Source organism: Anser brachyrhynchus (genome assembly GCF_964034855.1).
Source record: "Anser brachyrhynchus genome assembly, chromosome: 5".
NCBI classification, from domain to species: domain Eukaryota; kingdom Metazoa; phylum Chordata; class Aves; order Anseriformes; family Anatidae; genus Anser; species Anser brachyrhynchus.
Genome location: NC_137699.1, coordinates 19004944 through 19027621, shown reverse-complemented (window position 1 = coordinate 19027621; position 22678 = coordinate 19004944). Strand labels below are relative to the sequence as shown.

Below are 22678 nucleotides of genomic sequence, written 5' to 3'. Positions count from 1 at the left end.
CTGCATGCCCAGCTTGTCCTCACAAGCAGCCCAAATGCTCAGTGCTTTCCATTCAAAAGTCTTGTCCTAGGAAACGCTGAGCGAGGATCATGGGTCAAACAAACATGAACTTGGAGGCCTTTGGGTCACTCAGAAACGCACTCGGAGGCCCCTGGGACACACAGGAGCACAGAGGTCCCAGGGGCTACCCAGGAAGGCATGTGGAAGTCCCCAGGCCACACACGAACGCACTCAGGGGTTGCTGGGAAGCAAAGAATAGCACTTGGAGGTTCTTGACAGGCACCAGGAGGCACTTGGAGGCCACAGGACCTCACTGAGATGCACAAAACAACCACTGGGCCACACAGAAAAGGCCAAGGAGGCTCATGGGTCTCACTGAAAGGTATTTGAATGCTCTGGGACCACGAGGAAAGTAACACCAAGGACTAAAAGGTGAAGAGAAATTTCCTTGGACAACCCCTAGGCTGCAAAGTAAGGCACTTGGAGTCCTCAGGGGAGCACCAAAACGCACTTGGAGGCCCTTGGGCACCACAGAAAGGCAGAAGGAGCCCTGGAGGCCTCACTGGAAGGCCTAGGAAGTCACAGAATTGTAGGGGTTGGAAGGGACCTCAAGAGATCATTGGGTCTCCGGACTGCACAGAAAAGCACTTGAAGTCACACAGCAACATGCCCAGCCCTGCGTGAGTGGCATGTCTGTGGAGACACCGTCCTCTGCAGTGTGCTCAGTGCAGCTGCAGGGCCTGGGCATGGAGACTCTGCACACCAGCCTTCTCAGGCCGGCTGCATGGACCAGGAGACAGGAGCTTGGACACCTCACCCGCAGCAGCGTACACATGCCCTTGCATTCAGCAGCATAACCTGACAGATCCCAACTCCAGCTGTCTTTCAGTGCCTTCTGATGAGCGCAATGGCCCTCTGAGTGCCTTTTGGTGTGCTTTTGTTTGGATGAAAAAGACCTGGAAGTGCATTTGGCATTCCTCAGGTGCCAAAGCCCATTCTTGACAATTATCCTAAACTTTCCCTGACCCTAAAATTTACCCTAACCCAAAACTCTAACCTTAACACTAAACACTAACTCTAAACTCTAACCCTAAACCAAAATCAGGTGCCTTAGAGTACTAAACCCTAGCCCTGTCATTAATCATAACCCTAACCCCTAACTCTAGCCCTAATCCTAATGAGACTCAAATACCCAACTACTTCTAAACCCCTAACCTAACCCTAGTCCAGACATGGACCCACTTCTGGGAATCTTCAAGTGCCCTCTGATGAGCACAATGGCCCTCTGAGTGCTTTCTGGTGTGCTTCATATGAAGCTGAGAGAGCACTGAAGAGCAACAGGAGAATTTGTGTTCGTTTTAGCTCTGTTTTTGTCAAGGTGAGCCCTCTGGTGGACACCAGGAGCCTTGGAGAGATTTTGACGTGCAGCAGAAGTGACTTTAAGGGCATACCAGAACTTTGAATGCAGTTTGGATACCAGCAGGGGCCTCTCTTTGTCTTTTGTTAGAATTTAAGAATGTGGAAGTAACTTTGGCAAACCCCAGGTGCCTCAGAGTACTAATCCCTACACCTACTATTTATCCTAACCCTAAAAATAGCTGAATTACTAAATGAAACCCTTAATGTGTACTAAACCTGTGTCCAAGAAACTGACCTACTTCCAATAATTTTCAAGTGTCCTCTGATGAGCACTGTGGACATCCAAGTGCTTTTCAGTGTGCTTCACCTGAATCTGAGAGGATTGTGAAGAGCAGCAGGGGTATCTATATCTGTTTTGATTCTCTGCTACAGACAAGTGTCGTGTGATGTGCACCTGCAGACTTGGAAGGACATTCTGTGCTCCAGAGACGCCTATGAGTACTTGTTGATGCTCACTAAGATCTAAAGTAATGTTCTGGGCATGCCAGGAATCTAAAATTAGGTATGGGAACAGAGCCCTCTGTGTGTCTTTCATTGGAATTAAAGAGCCCAGAAATGTCTTTGGTGTTGCCCAGGTGCCTTGGACTGCAAAATCTAATCCTGACAATTATCTTAAGCCTAAATTGATACTAAAATTTACCCTAAACCTCAAAAGGAACACTAAACTCTGAACCTTAAACTAAATTTAACCCAACTAATGCTAACCCTAACCTTAAACTACAAACCCTAAACCAAATCCAGGTGCCTCATCTCTATCGTGAGCACCATAGCCTCTGATTGCTTTTAGGTGTGCTTCACCTGAATCTGAGAGAGCTCTGAATTGCATCAAGGGGACTGCGATCAACAAGAATCTTTTGATGCACATGTGTGGCCTTAGAGGGTTTTTCTGTGCTCCAGACGGGTCTGTTGGTGCTTTCTGATGTGCACCAGGATCTCAGGTGACTTTCTAGGCATGCCAGGAATCTCCAAATGCATTTAGGTATGCCAACAGGGGTCTCTGTGTATCTTTTATTGGAAGTAAGGAATCTGGAAGTGCCTTTGATACACCCCAGGCGTCTCAGAGTACCAATATCTAGTCCTATAATTTAGCCTAACTATATCCCTAACACTAATCCAAATACTATGGAAAATCTCAAACATAATTACTTCTAAACCCCTAACCTAATCCTAAACCAGGCCACTGATCCACTTCCGGTGGATTAAGTGCCATCTGTGGCCCTCTGAGTACTTTCTGGTATGCTTCACATGAATATGAGAGGGCACTGAAGTGCAGGAGGGGCATCTGTGTACATTTCTGCCCTCCACAATGGTTTACAAGTATCTGCTCAAGTGCAGCATGGTTTTACACCTGTCTTTGGTGGGTGCCAGGCCCTTCCGAGTGCCAATGCCTAACTCGAACTCCAACTGTGAACCCCCTATCCTAACATGAAGCCTTCTCACTATACCCAGCACTTACCCTGACTCACAGACTAAAAATAGTCAAGACCCAGTGTTCTATGAGGGCCTTCTGTGCAGCACCGTGGCCCTCTGAATGCCTTTGGTGTGCTCCAGTCCCATCTTAATGTTTATTTGTAACTCTAACCCAAATTCAAAACTCAATCATAACCCATACCCTAACCTTAATCCTAAACCAAACACTATCCCTAATCCTATTCCCTACCCTAAATCTTAACCCGTTATCCTAACCTTAACCACCGTTCTAATCCTAACACCAGCCCTAACCCTAACACTAACCCACTTGCAGTTGTGAACAAGTTCCTTCAGATGTTCTCCATGGCTTTGTGAGTAATTTGTTGTGCAGAAGATCCAATATTTGTTTGAAGTGTAAGAGAATTATAGAACCACAGAATGTTCAAAGCTGGAAGGGACTCAAAAGGATCATTGAGTCTAACTCCTGGCTCCACACAGGACAACCCAAAAATCAAACCATGTTTGATAGTGTTGTCTGAATGCTTTTTGATCTCTGTCAGGCTTGCTGCTGTGACCACTTCCCTGAGGAGCCTGTTCGAGTGCCTGACCACTCTCTGTGAAGAACATTTTCCTCATACCCAATCTGATCCTCCCCTGTCCCAGCCCCATGCCGTTCCCTCGGGTCCTGTCGCTGTCCCCAGAGAGCAGAGCTCAGTGCCTGCCCCTCCGCTCCCCTCGTGAGGGAGCTGCAGGCCGCCATGAGGCCTACCCTCAGCCTGCTCTGGGCTGAACAATCTAAGCAGGATGTCTCTGGCCCTGCTGCTGCCTACCAGGAGCCCTCACCCCTCTGCTACCTGGGGCACTAAGACAAACAGCTTTATCTCTGCAGGGAGTGCAAGTAGCTTCTTCCCTCCAGCTAGCACCACCTGTATTCTTTCCATCCCTCAGCAACGTCATTGCTGCCTCTTCTTCCTTTGGCCACTTCCACTCTTCAGGCATTTTGTACTGCTCTTTTTGCAGCTCTTCTGGCCCTGCCTGACCTGTACTGACAGCAGGTGCTGGTGGCCTGTCCCTGAGGATGCAGGTAAAGCAGCAGAGACCCAGAGTCCTCTGTGCAGTTTTCAGTTTACCCCAGATATATTTTTGCCTTTTCTTGTCCGCTACAGGTCTTTGAGACTCTAGAGTCATCTGCACGTTGCTGAAGTACGGGATAAACTGCAAAATCTTTCACCCCAGCTAGCTCTTTTCTGCTTCTGGACAAAGCTCAACTGATGCCAAGGGTTGGGTTGGGCTTAGAGCACCAACTGATGTGTAGGTGCAAAGGAGCTGCCAGAAGAAGGGCAAGGCTGCAAAAGTTTCTTCCCCAAGTTTTTTTCCCCTATGCTATCAGGGTAGGGGGGTGGTCCTCAGCCAAGGCTCTGGTAAGTCTTGGGTTAAGATCCCAGAATCTCTCTTTTATTGGCTCCCCCAGAGTCCTTGTTTTGCCTGGTGGTCTAAACCAGAGCAGTTGATTTGCCTTTTGATGCACCTAAGGGCCACCCATGTGCCTTTTCACATACTCTGTGGCCTTCAGTGTGCCCCTCCTTGTTAGCCCCTGTACATCCCCAGAGTTGCAGTAAGCAAATGATCTCTGTACTTCGTTTTTTTTCCAAAGTCCTTTGTCTGTAATACAAACCTCTTATCTTCATTCCAACATGGAAAGCTGAGTGGAAGGCAATCTATTCAGAAGGCGCAGTTGATTTGTAGACTTCTTTTTTTTGTCTAAGCTAATCAATGCTTTTTTTTCCAAGAACTAGGAAAAATAATTTTATTTTCAGTGTTTTCAATTAGCCCATACCTTTATTATATTTTACCATCATTACCACCCCTAAATGAAGGCTCCCTTAGATTTCTCAAACCAGTGCCACTTTGAGGACTTACAGGGCATGTTTCCAATTCTTATCTATTACAAGAAATTCTCAGCTGACTTTCCAGGAACAGAACCAAAGATGGTATTTTTCTAGAGGCGTACATGTAGATACATGTAATGTATCCACCCCCCACACACACTTCCAAGATGATTGTGTTGAAATGCATAGTTCATTTTGTACTAGTTTGAAAATATATTGGAATTGTACTGGGGACTAAGAATGCCAATAATCACAGCATTTCTATCAAGAGGGAAATATAGTATTGCTGCATACCAGCTTCTAGAATCTGTTCTGGTTCTGCCTTCATTAAACAGAAGAGAATGCGAATTTTTTCCCTAAAGAAACTAGGATTATTTCTTACTAGAAAATTATTAATACTAGTACACATTTGCTTGCAAGTGCACAGTTCCAGGAATTCAGTTGCGTTACTTCTTACTTTATTACTCATACATGCTACTGGATAATAATACTGTTATTTTTATCTTTATGGCTAATAACCATAAATATAGCTCATGGACAGAAAACACTAAACCAATCTGAATATTTTATATTAGCAGCTGACTTTCACTGCTCTTACTACTTACTAATGCCCCCTTTGCTATAATTCCTCAAAAAAAATCCTTCAAAAAGGAATACAAAAGAAAGTTAGCCATTTTACTTATCAAAGAGCTTGGATCAGATTTGTAAAAATATAACAGATCAAAGAAACACACGTGAGGAATGCTCCAAAGAGTACCTAAACAGGAGGCTAAAAAAAGGAAATAAAGAAATTTTGAAAAGAGAATTGAGCTTGAACTGCATTTTTTCCTGGCAACTGGGAACGCCTAGTATTACAGCAAAGAGAATACTCAAGAGAACAATAATAGGAGCAACGCTGATGTTATTCAACTACATATTACAACTGCTATACTCCAAGTGTAATTTGTAGTTTATTATGATGTAAGTGCATTGTTGGGACACTGTGCTAATTCAAAATCCTGTGCAATTTCAAATGACTTCAAGTAAGGAAACATTGTATTAGGTGTTAAACATTACACATGAGGAGACTGGCATGAACTTGTGTGTGCAGCTACACCAGTCCATAGATCTGACCTGAACACATGCTCAGAACTGCTTCTTGGCCTTTTTTACTCAGACACTGTTAACAAAAAGTTTCTCCCTGATCTAACCATTCAGCTCCTGCTGGTCCTATTCACTTTTAACATATCTGAACCAAAATATCAGGAAAGAACAAAAGAAATATTCAGATAACTTCATATCGATTGGAATCACTTCCTTCAGTTCTTATCCATTTTATTCTTCCTTAGAGTCCCTCGTTGTCCCTGTTCCTCAGCTTACTGGGGATGCAAAGACATAGTAGGCTGTATGTGGCACCATCAAACTTTGTCTTCCTATTTGTGTAGGTAGGCATCAAGCCACAGCTCTCCTGAATTCTTCAAAGAGCTGAGAGAGAGAGAATGGACACATTACATGTAGGTGCTTAAAGGAGTGTTGGTGAGGACAAGGGAAACAAGCATTTTAATGTGCTATTTTGTAAGAAAGAACAAGCCAACCCCTGTTCTTAAAGCCCCAGTCTCTCCTATATCCTTCTGCAATTTTCTTCCCAATGTGTTAACTGTTACTTACTGCACAATGTCTGCAAAGGCGGTGAGCAACGGCTTACATTGGTACTCAATGCCATGCTTGGCACACAAGGACTTCACAAGAGGAGCCACCTTCCAGTAGTTGTGTCTTGGCATTGTGGGAAATAGGCTGTGAACAGGAGACAAAGTTCTCTTTCAGTGCCCCACAACAAATATTACCTTTCACATGTTCCTGTTCGTTATTACTTCCTAGGACTCTTACAGCCCACACTAAACAGAGCTTTTTTTGCTGCTCCTGTCTCCTCTTTCCCTATGGTGTGCTTGTAGCCCAAGGAACTCATAATATTTTCCTGCTTTACCCCTCCCTTATTTCTCTACTGTTGTCTCTCATATCTGTTTTTTCCAAATTAAGTGATCCCATAAACTAGGAGAATCCACTTTTGCCCCCTTTCTCCAGCAGTAATCATCTCCATAGCTAATCAGCACAGGAATGGAGATGGGTCCATCCTTCAGTTGCTTATCTCACTACTCCATCAGGGTATAAACAGGGTGCCTTGGCACATTTTCACAGATGCATATGAACTACCATTTCACAGATGCATATTAACTACCACTTTGAATAAGACTTGTTGCTACCTGTATGTATTAACAGATCCTGCCCATATTCCATTTTCAATCATAATTACAATCTTCCTGTGGGTCCACAGTGAAGGTTTTGAATTAACGCTATCATACTCTTTATGGTTTTTAGATTTAGACAAACTCACCGGTGCCAACAACAATTTGTAGGATTCAGAGCATAGAATAGGGTTTAAAAAAAAAAAAACAGCCTCTCAGGATGTATACTCACTGGTGTTCAATCTGAAAGTTCAGATGCCCAGTAAACCAGTCATTGAACAGGGACTGCTCAACATTACATGTTGCCTGGAGCTGGAGAAGGGGAAAAGGAAGGCAGAATTAGTACATGTTTGTGACTGCAGCCTTTTCCATTTGTCTCAAGAGCACACTATACTGTGCTACTCTGTTCTGTTGTTTTCTTTCAGCCCAAGCTGAGCTACCTCAAGGCAGGAATCATAATCCTCCTTCCCTTGCGCACCAGCAGAGTTATACAGACCAGCTAGCATAGACCATGGTAAAACTAGGAGCTGGCTCTGTGCTCCCATGAATGCATTTGAATAACACAGTCAAAAGTTTGTTCTGAGTCTTCTCAAACCTACATCTGCAGAAAAAGCAGAGACGGACAGGTGCTTCTGTGATGGCTTTACTGCTAGCCTCCAGTAGGTCACTGTGCAAAGACATGATACTACATTGACATCCTATCAGTGCAAAGGAGCTCAGCCAGAGGAGGACACAAACTTCCATCTCTGCAGAAGGAGAAAAAGTCCACCACTCTGTCCCTAAGTGCCACATCCACATGTCTCTTAAATACATTCAGGAATGGGGACTCCACTACTTCCTCGGGCAGCCTGTACCAAGGCCTAACCAACCTTTCCATAAGGAAATTCTTCTTTAATCTAAACCTATCCCAGCTTGAGGTTGTTTCCTTGTGTCCTATCATTTGTCATCTGAGAAAGAGACCAACACCCACGTTGCTCCAACCTCCTGTCAGGTAGTTGTAGAGACTGATAAGGTCTCCCCTCAGACTCCTTTCCTCCAGACTAAGGAAGCCCAGTTCCCTCAGCCACTCCTCACATATTGCTTTTTAGTCCCTTCACCAGCTTCATTGCTTTTCTCTAAACGTGTTCCAGCAACTTTTTTTTTACTGCAGTCATCCTATTAACCTTCACTTCCCAGTTACCAGCAGGATTCACCCTTAGTGCAATACAGTAGCTACTTGTCTTGTGGTTAGAATTTGTACCTGTATGGCCACAACTCTTAAGGTGAAAATATTTTACCTGGGTAGACACCCAGTCCAAATTCTTGTCGTAGTAAATATCCATTGGGATATGGTTCATCTGTGAAACCCAGACAAACCAGCTGCTCTCCAGCATCCTGTGCAACCAGACAAGAGGCCAGAATTCAGTAACAAGTAAATGAGTCAATGAGGAGCCATAGAAATGACAGCAGAGCCAGGCTTACAAATGCATGGGAGAACACCGGCCTGATTAATCCAGCACCTGGAAGAACCTCCAGCACCTGGAAGTTTCATATTTCCTTATAAAACTCATCATTACTTGATATGTTTTGGTATAAAACTGAAATAGCCCTGCATTCATCCTGTTTTATCTGTAACTAAGGACCAAACTAGATAGAAACATTAAAATGATCTAACCATAGTACATCCACTGAAGGCTATGATGATAGTTAAAACATTTGCAAGCCCAGTGTAACCCTTTTTCCTGTTAAATGTTCTCTAAGGAGTAGCAGAACCAATTCCCGAAGCACTGAACACTACATAAGGTGAGCATTTCTCAGTTTGGTAATCATTCAATTAAGGCTCTTTGCTTTCACAGAAAATGATTAAGCAGAGTTTAACTTTTATTTTTGCCCCCTTTTTTTTTTTTTTTTAAAGAGTTGGTAAAAGAGAACACGGAAGAATAAGGAAAAGGCAGACAGATGGAAAGAATACACGAAGGAAGGCTGAAGAATCTTTTAAAAAGATGTTACCTGAAAATAAAGTAATATGCCAGGAGACTCTTTATTTCTAATAATGATCCATAGGTAAAAAAGAATCTGATATAGAAGGTCAGCATCCAGGCCAAGTCCTACCAAACCCAAAAACAATAGAAAAGAAAATCATTGAAAATTGCATTTCTTATCTCTTTTTTCTAAGCATCATGTTTTATGTACAAGAGAACTTTCTACATTCCACTTCTGTAGGTTTTTGCTGTAGTTTTTTGCTAAATTGAATGATCTAGAAAAAAACAAGTTACAATAAGGTATCAATACTTTTTTTTTCATTCTGTAATTGAAATAAATTTTAGCATTCACTCCTATTAAATGGATTAATATGTTAGCAAATAACTAGGCATTCAGAAACACGAGTTTAAGACTTGTATCAAATCATTGACTATGACTCCACAGTGAGCAAAGTGCCAGACCAGCTATTTCATTTTGCCTGGAAGTTGCTCTACCTTTCTATATTCATAACACATGCAAGAGAAGGAAAAATGAAGCATAAGCACTGCCTGGCATAGGAAGCAATGCAAATTATATGCATACTGCTGACAAACAGAGGACAGCAGTTCCTGCAAATCCACATTCTCCTGTTTCTGAACACTGTGGACATGCACTTCATGATTTTGCAAGCAAGGCAAGGCAGTGCAGGTCAAATAGCCCACTGATTGTTTCCAGGCCTTTATCAGCAAGCTGGGGAACATAACGCATTTAGCAGAAAGGATACATAACCACTGAAAAATGCTACACAAACCTGACTGTCTTATTAGGCCTAACTGACAAGCACGCTGGGTCACGCAGCAGGGCCTGAGCTCTTGACTCCATGTTCAGGAGAAGGATTGGAAGCCCACAGCTAACCCCGTGGTTTCACAAACAGCAATACTTACCACCCAATACCTCTTTGTGTATGCAATATAAAATGTGTGGCACTGGAAGTAGGTGGGAAACAGGAGCGGAGGAAGAGCTGTAATGGAGAAATCATTATCACTGGTAATATCATTTCCTGAATGACCGATACCAAATCACAAACTGGAAGCAAAGGATCCCTGAACAACTACTTAATATAGATAGTAGTCTGAAGCATTTTAGGGCTGTTATCATTCAGAAGCTTCTGGATGATCTCAGCATGCATCAAAGACGACTAACATTTAGTGATCCTTCAGCCTGCTGGTCTCGGGAGGTAAAACAGAGATAATACGAGAAGCTCTCTGAAGTTTGACTGCAGCTCAAAAGTAAGATATATAAGCCCCATTAGTAATCAGTGTTGCAGGAGAATGAAGATACTCACTAATGAAAAAGTATTTGTGCTGGTGATTATATGGCATGTATTTTTTCTTTTTGATTCCAAGCTGTGAAAATAAACAATAAAACAATGAGTAGAAACTAAGTAATCTGTACAGATAGCTTGCCATTTTCCATTTTTCTTCCCCAAAAGGCACCCTTCTTGCACACTTTCCACAGCCATCATTACTGTCTCCTTCTTGTGTACCTGTCCTACTACTTTACATACATATGCTTTTGCTATAAATCCTCACTCCAGTGATTGCTTTAATGCTTTACTCTGTGAAGTCCTTCAGAAATAAGCAGTTAAGCAAGCCTGAGACTTTTCTTCAGTAGGAGAAAAGTGAAATGTGATTGCTGAAAAGTAGGTCTACATATACTTAAGACATACATTGGGACATAGTAGGAAATAAGCTACTGTCAGATACCACCATTATCTGTGTTGGAAAGGAATAAGGTAGTAAACGCTATACCTGAATGTTTTACCCATTAAAAGATGGTGTGACACATAAGCATGAGTTATGATAAAAATTAAGAGTAAAGTGAGGTGAATTTTAATTGTTGAATCTCTTGGTTTTGTGTTCCTTGTTCATTCATAAGTCACTTGGCACAAGCTTATATACCACAGTACTAAATTATATTACCAGTCAAAACCAGTTGTTTTCTTTGTTTTCATTTTCTACTTTTTTCTCTGATTTCGTAAACTTAAGAGACAATTTAATGGAAGAGAAAATAAAATCACTGCTGTAGTTCTCCCGACAAGGCTTCAAAAACTGATTAACTTGTGCAGTAAAAGGGCTGCAGCATTGTCCTCTGCTGTTGCTCCTGGCAGTGGCCTAGCAGTACAAGCTGAGAGCATTTTATGTAGTCAAATGACTTCTGCACATGAAAGACACTTGACAATAACCAGTCCCAGAAAACTGCAGAAACAGCCAGCCACTGGATCTTCAGCGCTGTTGTGCCAGCTGCCTTTCACATCAAGGCATACACAAACCAGAGCAGCCTGCATCTATGAGCCTTAGACATTAGTATTAAGAAATAATCCCAGACTAACTGCATACATGCTTTATATTAATGTTCACAAGTTACCTAATAATCGCTAATTACTGAGTTGTTACAAAACCCAGTAGGTCATTAAGTTGCTATAACCATTAGTAGTCTTTTTCCTGCTGGATTTTCCCTCCCATATGTAATGCACATTTGTCTCTTATTTGTTTACAGCAACTTCTCAAATGCTTGAGCGATTTTTAAATAGTATAATATAAATTATGACCTGCTCGCAATGTCTGAAGAAAATAGATGAAAGTCTTTTTTTTCAGAAACTACAATCACGGTTTTAGATATTTATGATATAGTGTGCTTTTTGTTGAGTAGGGTGTTCTTCTCAGTTGCTAGTACATGACCACTTGCACATGCACACACAGACACTGACCTCCACAGAGAATTTCTTCCCCAAAGTAAACAAGAACGGGTGCATATCAATATCAGGATCTTTCTGGAAGCAGTTGGGTTTGGCATGGTGTCGGGAATGCAAGAGAGTCCACCATTTGGCTGACGCTCCCTGTTTAAGTGAAGAACAGAGCATGAGAACCACAACGCTCTCAGAGCCAGATTCTCTCCCTTCTTCGCCCAGTGCTGAGCACACTTCTACAGAATCTTCAGAACACACACTTTTGCATGAAGGCCATCAAATCAAGTAAGTTGTTCCAGGATGAATCACTTACAATCAAGTGGCACATGACAAACTTATGCAGCAAGTGGTTCCACTTTGTCTTCCTGAAGACTGAGAGATGTCCTAAATCATGTTGTAGCCATGAAGCCTGGACCTGAAAGAGGAAAAAGGAAATTTTGGGAGTAGCACAAAAGAGGAATCAAGACCATCATTACCTCTAAATTCGAGAGACATGGATTTGATGGATGGACCACTTGGATAAGGAAATAGTTGGATAGCCACACTTATAGTTGTGGTCAATGGCCTGATCATAGAATCATATCACAGAATCATGGAATTGCTTGGGTTAGAAGGGACCTTAAAGACCACCTAAATCCAGCACTGCTTCCTTGGGGGAGAATGCCACCCACTAGATCAGGTTGCCTAGGGCCTCATCCAACCTCACCATCAACACTTCCAGAGATGGGGCATTCACAGCTTCTCTGGGCAACCTATTCCAGTGCCTCACCACTCTCTGAGTAAAGAATTCTCTCTTAACATCTAATCTAAGTCTCCCCTCTTTCAGTGCTAGGACAAGGGGGAATGGTTCTAAGTTATCTGCCTGTATAAAAAGTCACAGATCACCTTTAATATCCCTTCCAACCCAAAACACTCTATGAGTCTGTGAATAGATCTTGAGGGGAAAAAAAAAAAAAGCTACAGATGAGGCATACTGGGAGCTCTCCACAATTAAAAATTTCCTCTTTGCACCTTCTGTGAAACAAAAGTCATGTAGAAGTTTTCATGTTAAGCAAAGGAGAACTATACCAAGTAAGGCAATGGAGAGCTACAAAACTGCAATAGTATGTGTATGAAAGTTGACATAAGTCCATGCATACATGTTGTGGACTCTATTGCTTACCTGAGAAATGGTCATCATCACCAGAGAGACAATAAAGGGCATTAAGGATGTTCCAAAGTAGAAGAGAACGAGCCAAGCAGCAGTATCCAACAGGAGGATGTGAGCAAGGTGCAAGAAGAAGAAGAGTTTATTTGGCTTCAGAAGTCCCATTTTCTCAACACTGGCACGCAATTCACGGAAGTCTTTTACGAGCATTTTCTGTGGAAAGCACAAGTGTTACACATTCCCTGCTCCTAGAGTGTAGTGCTGCAGCCTTAAAAGCTAATAAACATTTCAAGCAAGGAAAGAAAGATCAGTCTGTTCAAATGAACAAGAGCTGGACTTGCACACCAGTAAACTTCATCACTGCTCTCCTACAGCTACTCAATGCCTTTGCCCAATAAAGTACACAGAGCAGAGGAGCAAGCAGAAGCCACTACAGAGCAAAATGTCTGTACCCCCACCCCCTAAGACTATGTCTAGCACCTGTGCTTCTTCCATCATCTCCTTGACAATAATATAGGGCTCATGCAACAGATGTTTAAGGCTGTAATATCTTCTGAATGCTACTGGTCCATAGTCACCAGAGCCCAGCACTACTCAGACATTGCCAGGCAATAGTGAAGACATGTAGATTGAATTGGCATCCAGAACCTTTCCTCAAAGAGTCAAAGTAGGGGGAAAAAGTGTGTGTGTGTGTGTGTGTAAAGCACCTCTACTGGAAGGCATACTGTATGCATATGATGACGTTATTCCTCCTCTGCCATCACTTTCACCAGATCAATGCATGCCTTCACTTTACCCTTCCCACAGTTAACAGGGGAGGGTCAAACATCTGTACAAAAAATTGAACTCATAGCCCAGCTGACCTCACGTTGGGCACTGAGGAAGTAATATGGAAGAAGTGACCACAGTACAGGTGCTAGACCAACCTACCTTTGTCTTTACCAGCTCAGCAGATACCTTACAAGCCTAGTTCCTGTCTCCACGAAGCCCAGCCCAAAGGAGACTGCCAGACTAGTTTGCCAGTCATTTCTGGAAAATGGAGTTTGCAAGGAGCAAGGCACATGCAGGCTCTAGTGCAGGCCAGCTGTGGGAAATCAGTAAGGCACAGCCTCACATGGATAGAAAGTTCATGAGGTTCCCATATATATAGGAATTATGAACATGCTGTTCTGGGAATTGTTTCTAATGCCTGGGTTACGTGACGCCACGTGTTACCTTGCTTCCCTTCAGCAAGGAATTATGCAAAGGAAGAGTCAGGGCAGACAAGGAGGAACAGGAGAAAACAGTCTTGGATATAGGGGAGCAATTAGGTGCATACAACCCTGTGGACAATTGCACTCTAAGAGTGATTCTGGTCTATTGTCTGCATGCCAAAGAAAGGAGAGGGGTGCAAGATTGGTTATTCACACATTGTAATCATCCACAGAGGCACTGTTGATGTCACAGTTTGACCCTGAGCCTGCTACCATAGGCTGTCCAAAAGGGCAACGAATTAAGTTTTACAGTGTATTGTCAAGGCTAATGCACTCTACCTGCATTCTATCCCTACAGATACCTACAACAGAAGGAAATACAGCCTGAAAAGTTACTATCTGTTGAAGAGAACTACTAAGTGGTTGGTTAGCTCTTTCTCAAAGCAGGGGAAAGAAAAGGTGGTAACTAATATTCATGAGAGCCAAAAAAGCCTCTATAATTTATGTAGTTGCTGTGATAAAAATTTCTTAGGAATCTCATTCTCTGACAAATAATGTGGATTTAGACTAATACTCATTTAGGATTTCTAAGTAGTAACAAAAAATTTTGAAGAAGCTGGATCCCATTGTTCTAGAAAATACACTGATCTAGAAAATAAAGTTCTAATCTCAGAATATTTGCCTTTAATCTTTGATTTATGAGGATAAACTTACATTTTTAGTGGGCTCAATACTGGGTTGATCTGGTGCCAGCTCCCCGATCAGCAGTGACTTCAAGTACTTGTTCACCAGCAGCTTGTCAACATGGAATGCTACAAATGCATCCTGAAAATGCAGAAGAGTAAAGATAGAGATAAGAAAAACCACTGTGTTACTAACCTCGATCTCCTCAATACGCTGTGCGTGCTAAAACATCCATGGTGGAGGAACCACAGTGACAAAGACCTTTCTATCTCCCCATTTTTTCACCTTCCCCTCTGTCACCTTTACCCTAATCTCTTCTTAAATGAGATTTTATTATTTAACTGGCAAACAGAGGAGGTCTGGCTTCAAAGACTGAAATTACTATGGGTATGCAAGCTGCATAATACAAAATTGAATTTAACTCAATTACATGCCTAAAGTGGAATTTAGTTTCCTTGCCTTTCTTCCCCTTCTAACCCCAATTTTAGTGATCTTTCAATCACCCTTTACAGTCAGGTGTCCAAAATACCTTTCATCAGCAAACTAAAAACATATTTGTTGTAAATTTATCAGAAGACTGTTTGCCTTTTAATTCCAACTGCTTAAAAGAAAAAAAAATCTGGTGGTTCTTATTCATAGACATGAGGGATTTTCACCTTTCAGAAATACACCCTTCTCAGACAGTAAATTCTTACTTTTCCCCAACTAGTCAAATAACAACAAGACTTCTGTTATATTAAGGCTAAGTAATGATGGAAAACTAAACTACGAGTAATACAAGCTCTGGAGGAGGAGGTGGACAGGTGATAGCAATGAGAAGCCTGCTTTAGGAAACATGTCACAGCAACATTCCAACCAGCCCTGGATAGAGAAATCCACTCCCAAATTAACGAATACAGGATGGGTTTCATTGAGGTCTAAGTGATGTAGGGAGCTTTTTTCTAGCACTTGGAGATATTCGTACAGAAATGAACGCAAGGATGCAATTTATATGAACAGGCCTGGTTAGGTGTTACTGATCTCTCACAAAGATATAAGCATGAAAAAACAACAGTGTGATAGCTTCCAGGCAGGGCTGGGGACAGAAAGGGCAGAAATACAGAGGAGGAAACAACTTCACTGACAGAGAGAGCACGTAGGGAGTAGCTGGAGCCCTGAAAGAAACAGGAGTATGCGCTGATATGCCACAGCTGAGGCTGAGCTGAGCTGTGAATTCACTCTGTGGGAACGAAACTCCTCCCAAAGATTCTCCAGCTGTGGAAAATTGCTTTTATACATCCAAGCAAACACCTTCAACTTACTGCTCTGCTGACATGCCTGCCTTTGCACCATCTTTCATCTGCATCAATTTTTGTCAGTCTAACCAGACCAGAGTAAGTGTTTTACTGCATTCCAACCCTGCAGGGCTACCCTGTGCAAGTGTGTATTAAGAATGGTTGTGTGACAAAAAAAAAAAAAAAAAAAGAAAAAAATTTGTTCAGCTAATCCCTTTGAGCAAACTGCTACAGAATCTGTCCTATATTCTGAAATAATTCTGAAATAACACAGGCCTGGGCAACTGCATGACTAACTATGCTGCATATATGCCTCAGACTAAGTACCGAGCACACAGTCGCTATCACAGGTGAATCTCTGCCAGCAGTTCCAGCAGTTAAATTCAGCAATAAATCCCAGTTTTAACAACAAGCAAGAAGCGTCTCTGCAAAACAGTCTACAGCAAGTAACTGTACTTCATGATGTTGCAACACTACACATTTTTACAGTCTTCAAAACTCAAGCAAATTTGGTTAAACTGCAACCCAACCTCAAGACAGTTGTTCCTGTTTCCTAAGTCACTTCAATCCTTAACTCTGCTTTTCTACACTTTGTGACAAAACACCTCAACAAAATTAGCATTAACAGGACTCTTCTTTACAGTTCTGTGCAGTGCGACCCTTGCTAATATTGTGACATTAATCATACTCAGTATTTCCACTCCTCTTCTCAATTTTGTTAATTAATGCTCCTTCCACTTTTTCTCTCTGCATCCACTGCTAACTAAAGGGCTTGTGAGATTCATACCATCTCATGAACTCCACTGAATACTGAAGAGGAATTTCTTACTTCATTTACAATGTTCAGGTTGTAACTCAGTGTGGAAATAAAGTTTGCTCCAAACAAGATAGTTCAGGTTCACATATAATCAGGATACACAGTAGAGCACAGAATTCCACAAACTCTATTTTATCTTGCTTCTGTTATAGATTGACCAATGCCAACTTGGCTTTTTCTGCTACATGATCCTGTAGTCTAGGCATGCCTATAGCAAATATTCCGTCTTTTACTTGCTTTCATGGGTTTTTCTGAGGCCGAGCTGCACAGCTTGCAAGCACACAGAGTTCAAGCAGGACAAGATACTCCAGTATCACATCTATCAATTAGCTTTGGAATTAAAAAATCTGAAGATTCTGCCCTGTCAGAAACAATGATGCTACAGTTATATTTGTTCTTCAGCCTCTCAGAAGCAAAAGGAAAACCCTTCCTATTAATTTTATTTGGAGGCCTCGAGCTACAGTTTCATAATATTCCCCCCTGCCTCTTTCTGTACACATAGAGCCACATGTTTTCCCATTGCAGTGTGCAGCCTATTTCACGTGCGCAAGTGTGAAGACAGTTGAGCTTGTGTCACACGAAACTGGCTGAATTCAGATAGGGCTTTTTGTTTGGATATGGCATCAACCAGTAAGAACCAGCTCAGATCCTAGAAAAAAAGTGCCTGTATTTTCCATGTTCATCCGTTATCTGGGGATATCCAGCATCCTAAGATGAAAGAAGTCTGACAGTACTAACTAAAGCAAATGAATGATGGAAAATATGGAATGCAAAGTGTTGCTAATACAAGATTTGAAGTTTAAACTCAGTGGACTGAAAATTATTATTATTTTTTTCATGAATATCAGTCATCCCCTACATGTGAGAGATTCAGAAACTATTTGCCTTGGGTTGCTTTTCAAAATACAGAGCAAGGATGCAATCATGTTTGTCGCATCTTTGTATAGATGCCGATTTACCACTATTTTCAGCATAACCTGTATACACCAGAACACCAGAAGTCCAGAGAATTTGCTGAACAATTTTCTGTGTTCCCCCAGGTTTCCATAGCTTTAAAGATAGTGGTCAGACAGGAAAGGTGATGAGCAGATGCCTTTTTGCCCCCAGACTAACTGACCAGCAGTTTGACATCAGCTAGCCATCTGATTCTTCCAATTTTGTTCATGCCAAGGATCAGAGGGACTATGGGCAATAACTGCAGCGACTTTCCTGGAAAACTGCTTGGGAGAGCATGCCACCTTCACTTCCCCTCCAAATTAAGTCGGGGAAGCACTTTGGAAGAGATTCCTTTACTAATATAAGGAGAGCAACTACCTAAGTTGCCACAGGGCTGCTGCAGTACCACTTGCAGATTCCTCACCGTGTGCAACCACTGCAGTATGCTTCCAGTAGCTCCAAAGTGAGCTCAAGAGATAAGAGCCATCCTGAAGTCTTCGTCTGGATTACAACCACAACCCTGGTGCCCCCCGCCTTCACTGCCCTCTCCATCCACCCCCAGCCTGTGACATCCCTCACCGTGACATCCTGCCCGGCGTGGCTGCCGAGGAGCCGGGCACCCCCGGGGTGCCTCCTGTAGAAGTGGCTGATGTCGTACACCTTCCTGTCGATCACCAACCACCGGTCCTGGGGTGGGGGACCCCGACCTGAGCGCTGTGCGATCTCCTCCCAGGTGAAGCAGCGACAGGGCCACGGGGCTGAAGCAGCCACCACCGGGTCTGGGTCCGGGTCCTGGTCCTGGTGTTTCTGGTCCCGTTTCTGGTCCCGGTCCGCAGCCACCCAGTCCCCATCACCCTGCAGCAGCACCATCCTCCTGTTGCTTCTCCTCAAAGGCAGCCACCCTGCCCCGTATCTCCCCAGGTGTATGAGGGCTGAGTCAAGCCCCGACCCGCCCCCCAGCCCACGCCTCCCTCAGTTTTTCAGCCCTGAGAGAAATGAAGAGTGTGCCTGGATGCAAGCAGAGCCCCTCCGGGCTTCACCTGTTCCCCAAACAAGCAGGCAGACAGACTTGCCTCCTCTTCCCTGCCCTGACCACTGCATTGCAATCCAGACATAAAAAAAAAATGCACTACTATTGAGTGTCAGACCTCTTAGTTTCTTCTCACCTAGCTCATTTTGTTCCCAAGATGTGCTTACTGTGCTCTCCAACAATCAGGGAAAATTTTGCTTAAAATATACCTCTTGTTACCTCCTCCAAGAAGGATGAATGTCCAGAATGCAGAGAAAAATGGGAAGGATTCCCCAAAATCAACATTTTTCTCAGGGACGGAGAAGTCAGGATATTCCCAGGAATAATCAAAACACATTTTCTGATGCAATCAAACAAAGAAAAGAAGATATTCAGCAAAACAGTGATGTAGCACACAGCATTGCAACCTTCCAAAAATATGGGAATGATCAGGTTTCTACAGCTCCAAACAGGATGAATTAATCCTGTTTTTTTTTTTTTTTTTTTTTTTTTTTCTCAGGCATTCTGACAGCTTTAACTTGTAGCAGTAGTACTACTTAGGTATCACTGGAGTGGCAGAGAATTTGAGGATGATCTTCTTTTCCACAGCCCGGTTGCTAAATGGATGGCTGAAGAACTGATACTTTGGCTAGAGCAACTGGGCCCATGGGCTTCACATTATAAAGAGAAATTTAGGAGGTAACTTGTTACATTTCCCCCAAAATATCCCTCTGCATCTCTGTTGGGATATTACAGCCTGTGAACCCCTTTGTAAAAAAGATGATTTATATACTAAGAACAGGCAGGGAGGAGAAGGCTTCCACAGTGCCCTTTGCACTGAAAAGGCTCCTCAGGCCTCCACATTTTATGCTTTTGTTACCTTGGGTAAGCCTTAGATGGCAAACAGAAAATGTTACGTGAGGTTGTGATGGTAGGCTATGAAACTGTTCTTTTCTTCCCTCCCACTTGTAAAATTACTAAGTAAACTATTGGGGGAAAAATAGTACTATTAACTCCAGGAAATTAGAATTAATTACAAAATAGCACTTGGTTCAGCTTTTCCTATGTTTCTTAAAAAGTCATAACATTCACGTAATTTTCTCTTTTAATTTAGCAACAGGCCATAAAGTCATGAAAATATTGTAAAAACACACCTGAATCAATGATTTCATTGTTCCATATAAAGAGAACTCATGTTAAAGCCCGTATCAACATCAGTCAGGATAGAGAAGCACACAATTAAGATAATTTTCAAAGGATATTATCAAATCTGAAAAATTAATTTGTCAGAGTTACTATCATTACATAATTTGCTTGATTTAATTCCTACACATTTGCAACATTTCTCACACACTTACTTGCATTTTGTTTTCCTTTACTTTTGAGTCTGCTTGGGATAATAAAGTTCTCACTCGGTAATAATTCTGCAGTGTGTTTTGTTTCTTCTCCCCTTTTGAAGTAGGCAGTCAGAAAACATCTTTTTCTTCTTGTTCCTGGGCTTTGCCATCCCTCAGTCTTACTTTTGGTACTTTTTACAGACTATGTTTGAGATAAGCCATCTCCAGTGCACCAGTACACACCTTTGGGACTACAGCATGACTTGTCCTTTCAACATCCCTCCTACATTGAATACTCAATGTTGAATATTCAGCAAAGACAGAATTCAGCTCCCCTTGCCCTATGCTGATACTTCTTTATCTGCTTTTTCTGACCATAAATTCCACAGGAATTTAAATAGCTTCAACAATATGACTGAGACATTTCCTATTTTTCCTATTTCATCTTTATCTCTACCTCTCTGAGGATACTGAGATGGCCAGGGAAATCTAGCAGTACACAAGAGAATTAAGGTCACATCCCTTTGATACTTTAACTTTTTAGTGATTCACAGGTTATTAAGTAAAATACCTGAGAAAGTACCCTTTTTTTCCCTAATAATCTTTTACATAAAGCTGCAGGTACCACTGGATCACTAAGATGGGTGTGGAAAAGACCCCCCTTACCCCCTGTACACTATGGCTTTTAGTACACTGAGTACCCAGTGTTACTAAGTGCTTAGCTGCACTTAGTAAGCTTCTTGAATGAGACCAGAGTAGAAGATGTGTATGCCTTTAGTCTCCTACAGGTGTAAGGTAAAAAAACAAAAAAATAAAATAATAAAAAAAAACATGATTCAGTCAGAAACTGTTGGTTGGAAACTTTAGTGAGAGGTATTAAGCAGCACTGAGAACCTGCCTCTTTCAGGAGATAGTTAGCCAATCTATTAAGTACTTTCACATATGTATGTATGTATGTATGTATGTTGAACCCTTGGATAACTGAACCTTTAATTACTCCAGAATGCACCACATAATCCAGTCAGAGAACAAACTGTCATATGGTTTGTATGGAACTCATGACTTTACCATTCCTCTCGGTCTATAGACATTACTCTGAAAAAAATGCTAATAATAATAGCTAATGTATCAGCCAACTGATACAATTGAACAATACATTTGGTAACAAACAGGTCATTAATCTGAACCACAGCTATCTATTACATGCAGCTACTCAATTTTTTTTTGGAACACCCTCCCACCCGCCATTAAGCTAAACTTACGTATTTCCAGTATTGCTGCTGTCTGTTTTCACATTTTGCAATGTCATTTCACAATAACAGATCAAGCTGCTAAAAAGATAAACATCAAATAATGACTGGAGAATCTACCTACCTGCTATCCAGTTCTCTCACGTATCCCACATCTTGTTCTGTAATCCATTCTTCCTCTCCTTTCGTCAGGGTGAAGTGGAACAAACCTGCATCATGGTCCTCTCTTAAACTCTTGTGTTATGTCAATGCGTAAATCATCAAGCCTAAAAGTAAAAAGAGTTTTTGGGGTGGAGCTAAATGAATCTTGAATACAGGCTAGAGTTTGAACATTGATTTTCCAGACTGAACTGTTGCACCTCATAATTGATTAAGATACTTGCTGACTCCCAGAGGAACTCGGTTAGTTCCCTTTCTGCAGGCCATGGACCACATGGCAGATTCTTGAACACCAGAGAAACATTAGCTAGATGAATGACACCAAAGTCATATCTTTAGCCTTCTTTAGCATGCACAAATGCTGAAAAATTAGTCTTGTATTCCCACATAGAGTACGACTTGAATACTGATGGACTCCATAATCAATTTCTACTTTTGGAAAATGTCCTAATAAGTAATCCAAGATGATTCGAGCTATAATGCTTGCATTTCTGCTATGCTTTAGACTAAATATATCCCTACCTGCTAACACACTATCTGGGGGGATGTTCTTTTACTCTGGCAGGAAGGGCAACTGACAATATATTTGCAACAGTTTGCCTATGACAAATATTTTGAATTGTTATGAATGACAAGAAAGAAGATAAGGTATTGATTTGCTTGATAATCAGCATATCGGACTCAATGTGCCTTCCTCCATTTGCTATTTTGGACTGGTAGAAAATCAATTCAATGTATTGCATAGGCTGCTTCCTTTGTTATTGTAACTGAGTAAAATCTTTTGATGGCTTACTCTTTCATTACAGTTGTGTGGGCAATGGTAACAATTTCAGTAGCACTATGTTGCTATGAATTTCAACAACACAACTAACTGATGTGTATAGCCAGAACAGCCAGCCACAGTGCAGACACCAAAATCTCCATAAACAGGGATCTCTGAACACAGCAAAATGATGCACGAACTGGGAAAAAAAAAAAAAAAAAAGCTTTAAGTATAACAACAGAAACAAACAAAAGTGCTGCAGCACTGCAGCAGGTTCTCACCTTGCAGGAAGGTGTTGGAGCTGCTCTTTTTAATTAGTGACAGTTAGTGGGACAGATATCCTTGAACTGTAGAAGTCAGGCAGAAAATCAGCTTGTTCACTACCCATAGCATAGGGAAGTCTGCTATGTTCACTCCACCTGCACCAGCTGGTGGCTGGAGCTGGCATGGAGCTGTGTGACGCCCATGCTCCAGTTCCT

The 22678-nt window shown here is 42.0% G+C and overlaps 1 protein-coding gene across 1 annotated transcript; it reads right to left on the bottom strand.

Annotated features, from left to right (window-relative positions):
- Positions 1 to 4648: 4648 nt before the first annotated feature.
- On the bottom strand, positions 4649 to 18650 carry LOC308196077 (acyl-CoA (8-3)-desaturase-like). Its single transcript, XM_080594563.1, has 12 exons — positions 18261 to 18650; positions 14685 to 14795; positions 12793 to 12990; positions 11944 to 12045; positions 11652 to 11780; positions 10227 to 10287; positions 9826 to 9902; positions 8930 to 9027; positions 8218 to 8314; positions 7173 to 7252; positions 6366 to 6491; positions 4649 to 6182 (listed from the first exon to the last, which is right to left on the bottom strand). The coding sequence occupies exons 1-12, from the start codon at positions 18549 to 18551 to the stop codon at positions 6131 to 6133; spliced, it is 1422 nt and encodes a 473-aa protein (XP_080450689.1). The 5' UTR covers positions 18552 to 18650; the 3' UTR covers positions 4649 to 6130.
- Positions 18651 to 22678: the final 4028 nt, after the last annotated feature.

Coding starts and splice junctions, on each gene's coding strand:
- LOC308196077 (XM_080594563.1), bottom strand. CDS start 18,551: ATGGTGCTGCTGCAGGGTGATGGGGACTGGGTGGCTGCGGACCGGGAC. Junction 10,288..11,651: donor GGAAGAAATTCTCTGTGGAG/GTCAGTGTCTGT, acceptor TTATTTTCACAG/CTTGGAATCAAAAAGAAAAA. Junction 6,183..6,365: donor GCCTTTGCAGACATTGTGCA/GTAAGTAACAGT, acceptor TCTCTCTCTCAG/CTCTTTGAAGAATTCAGGAG.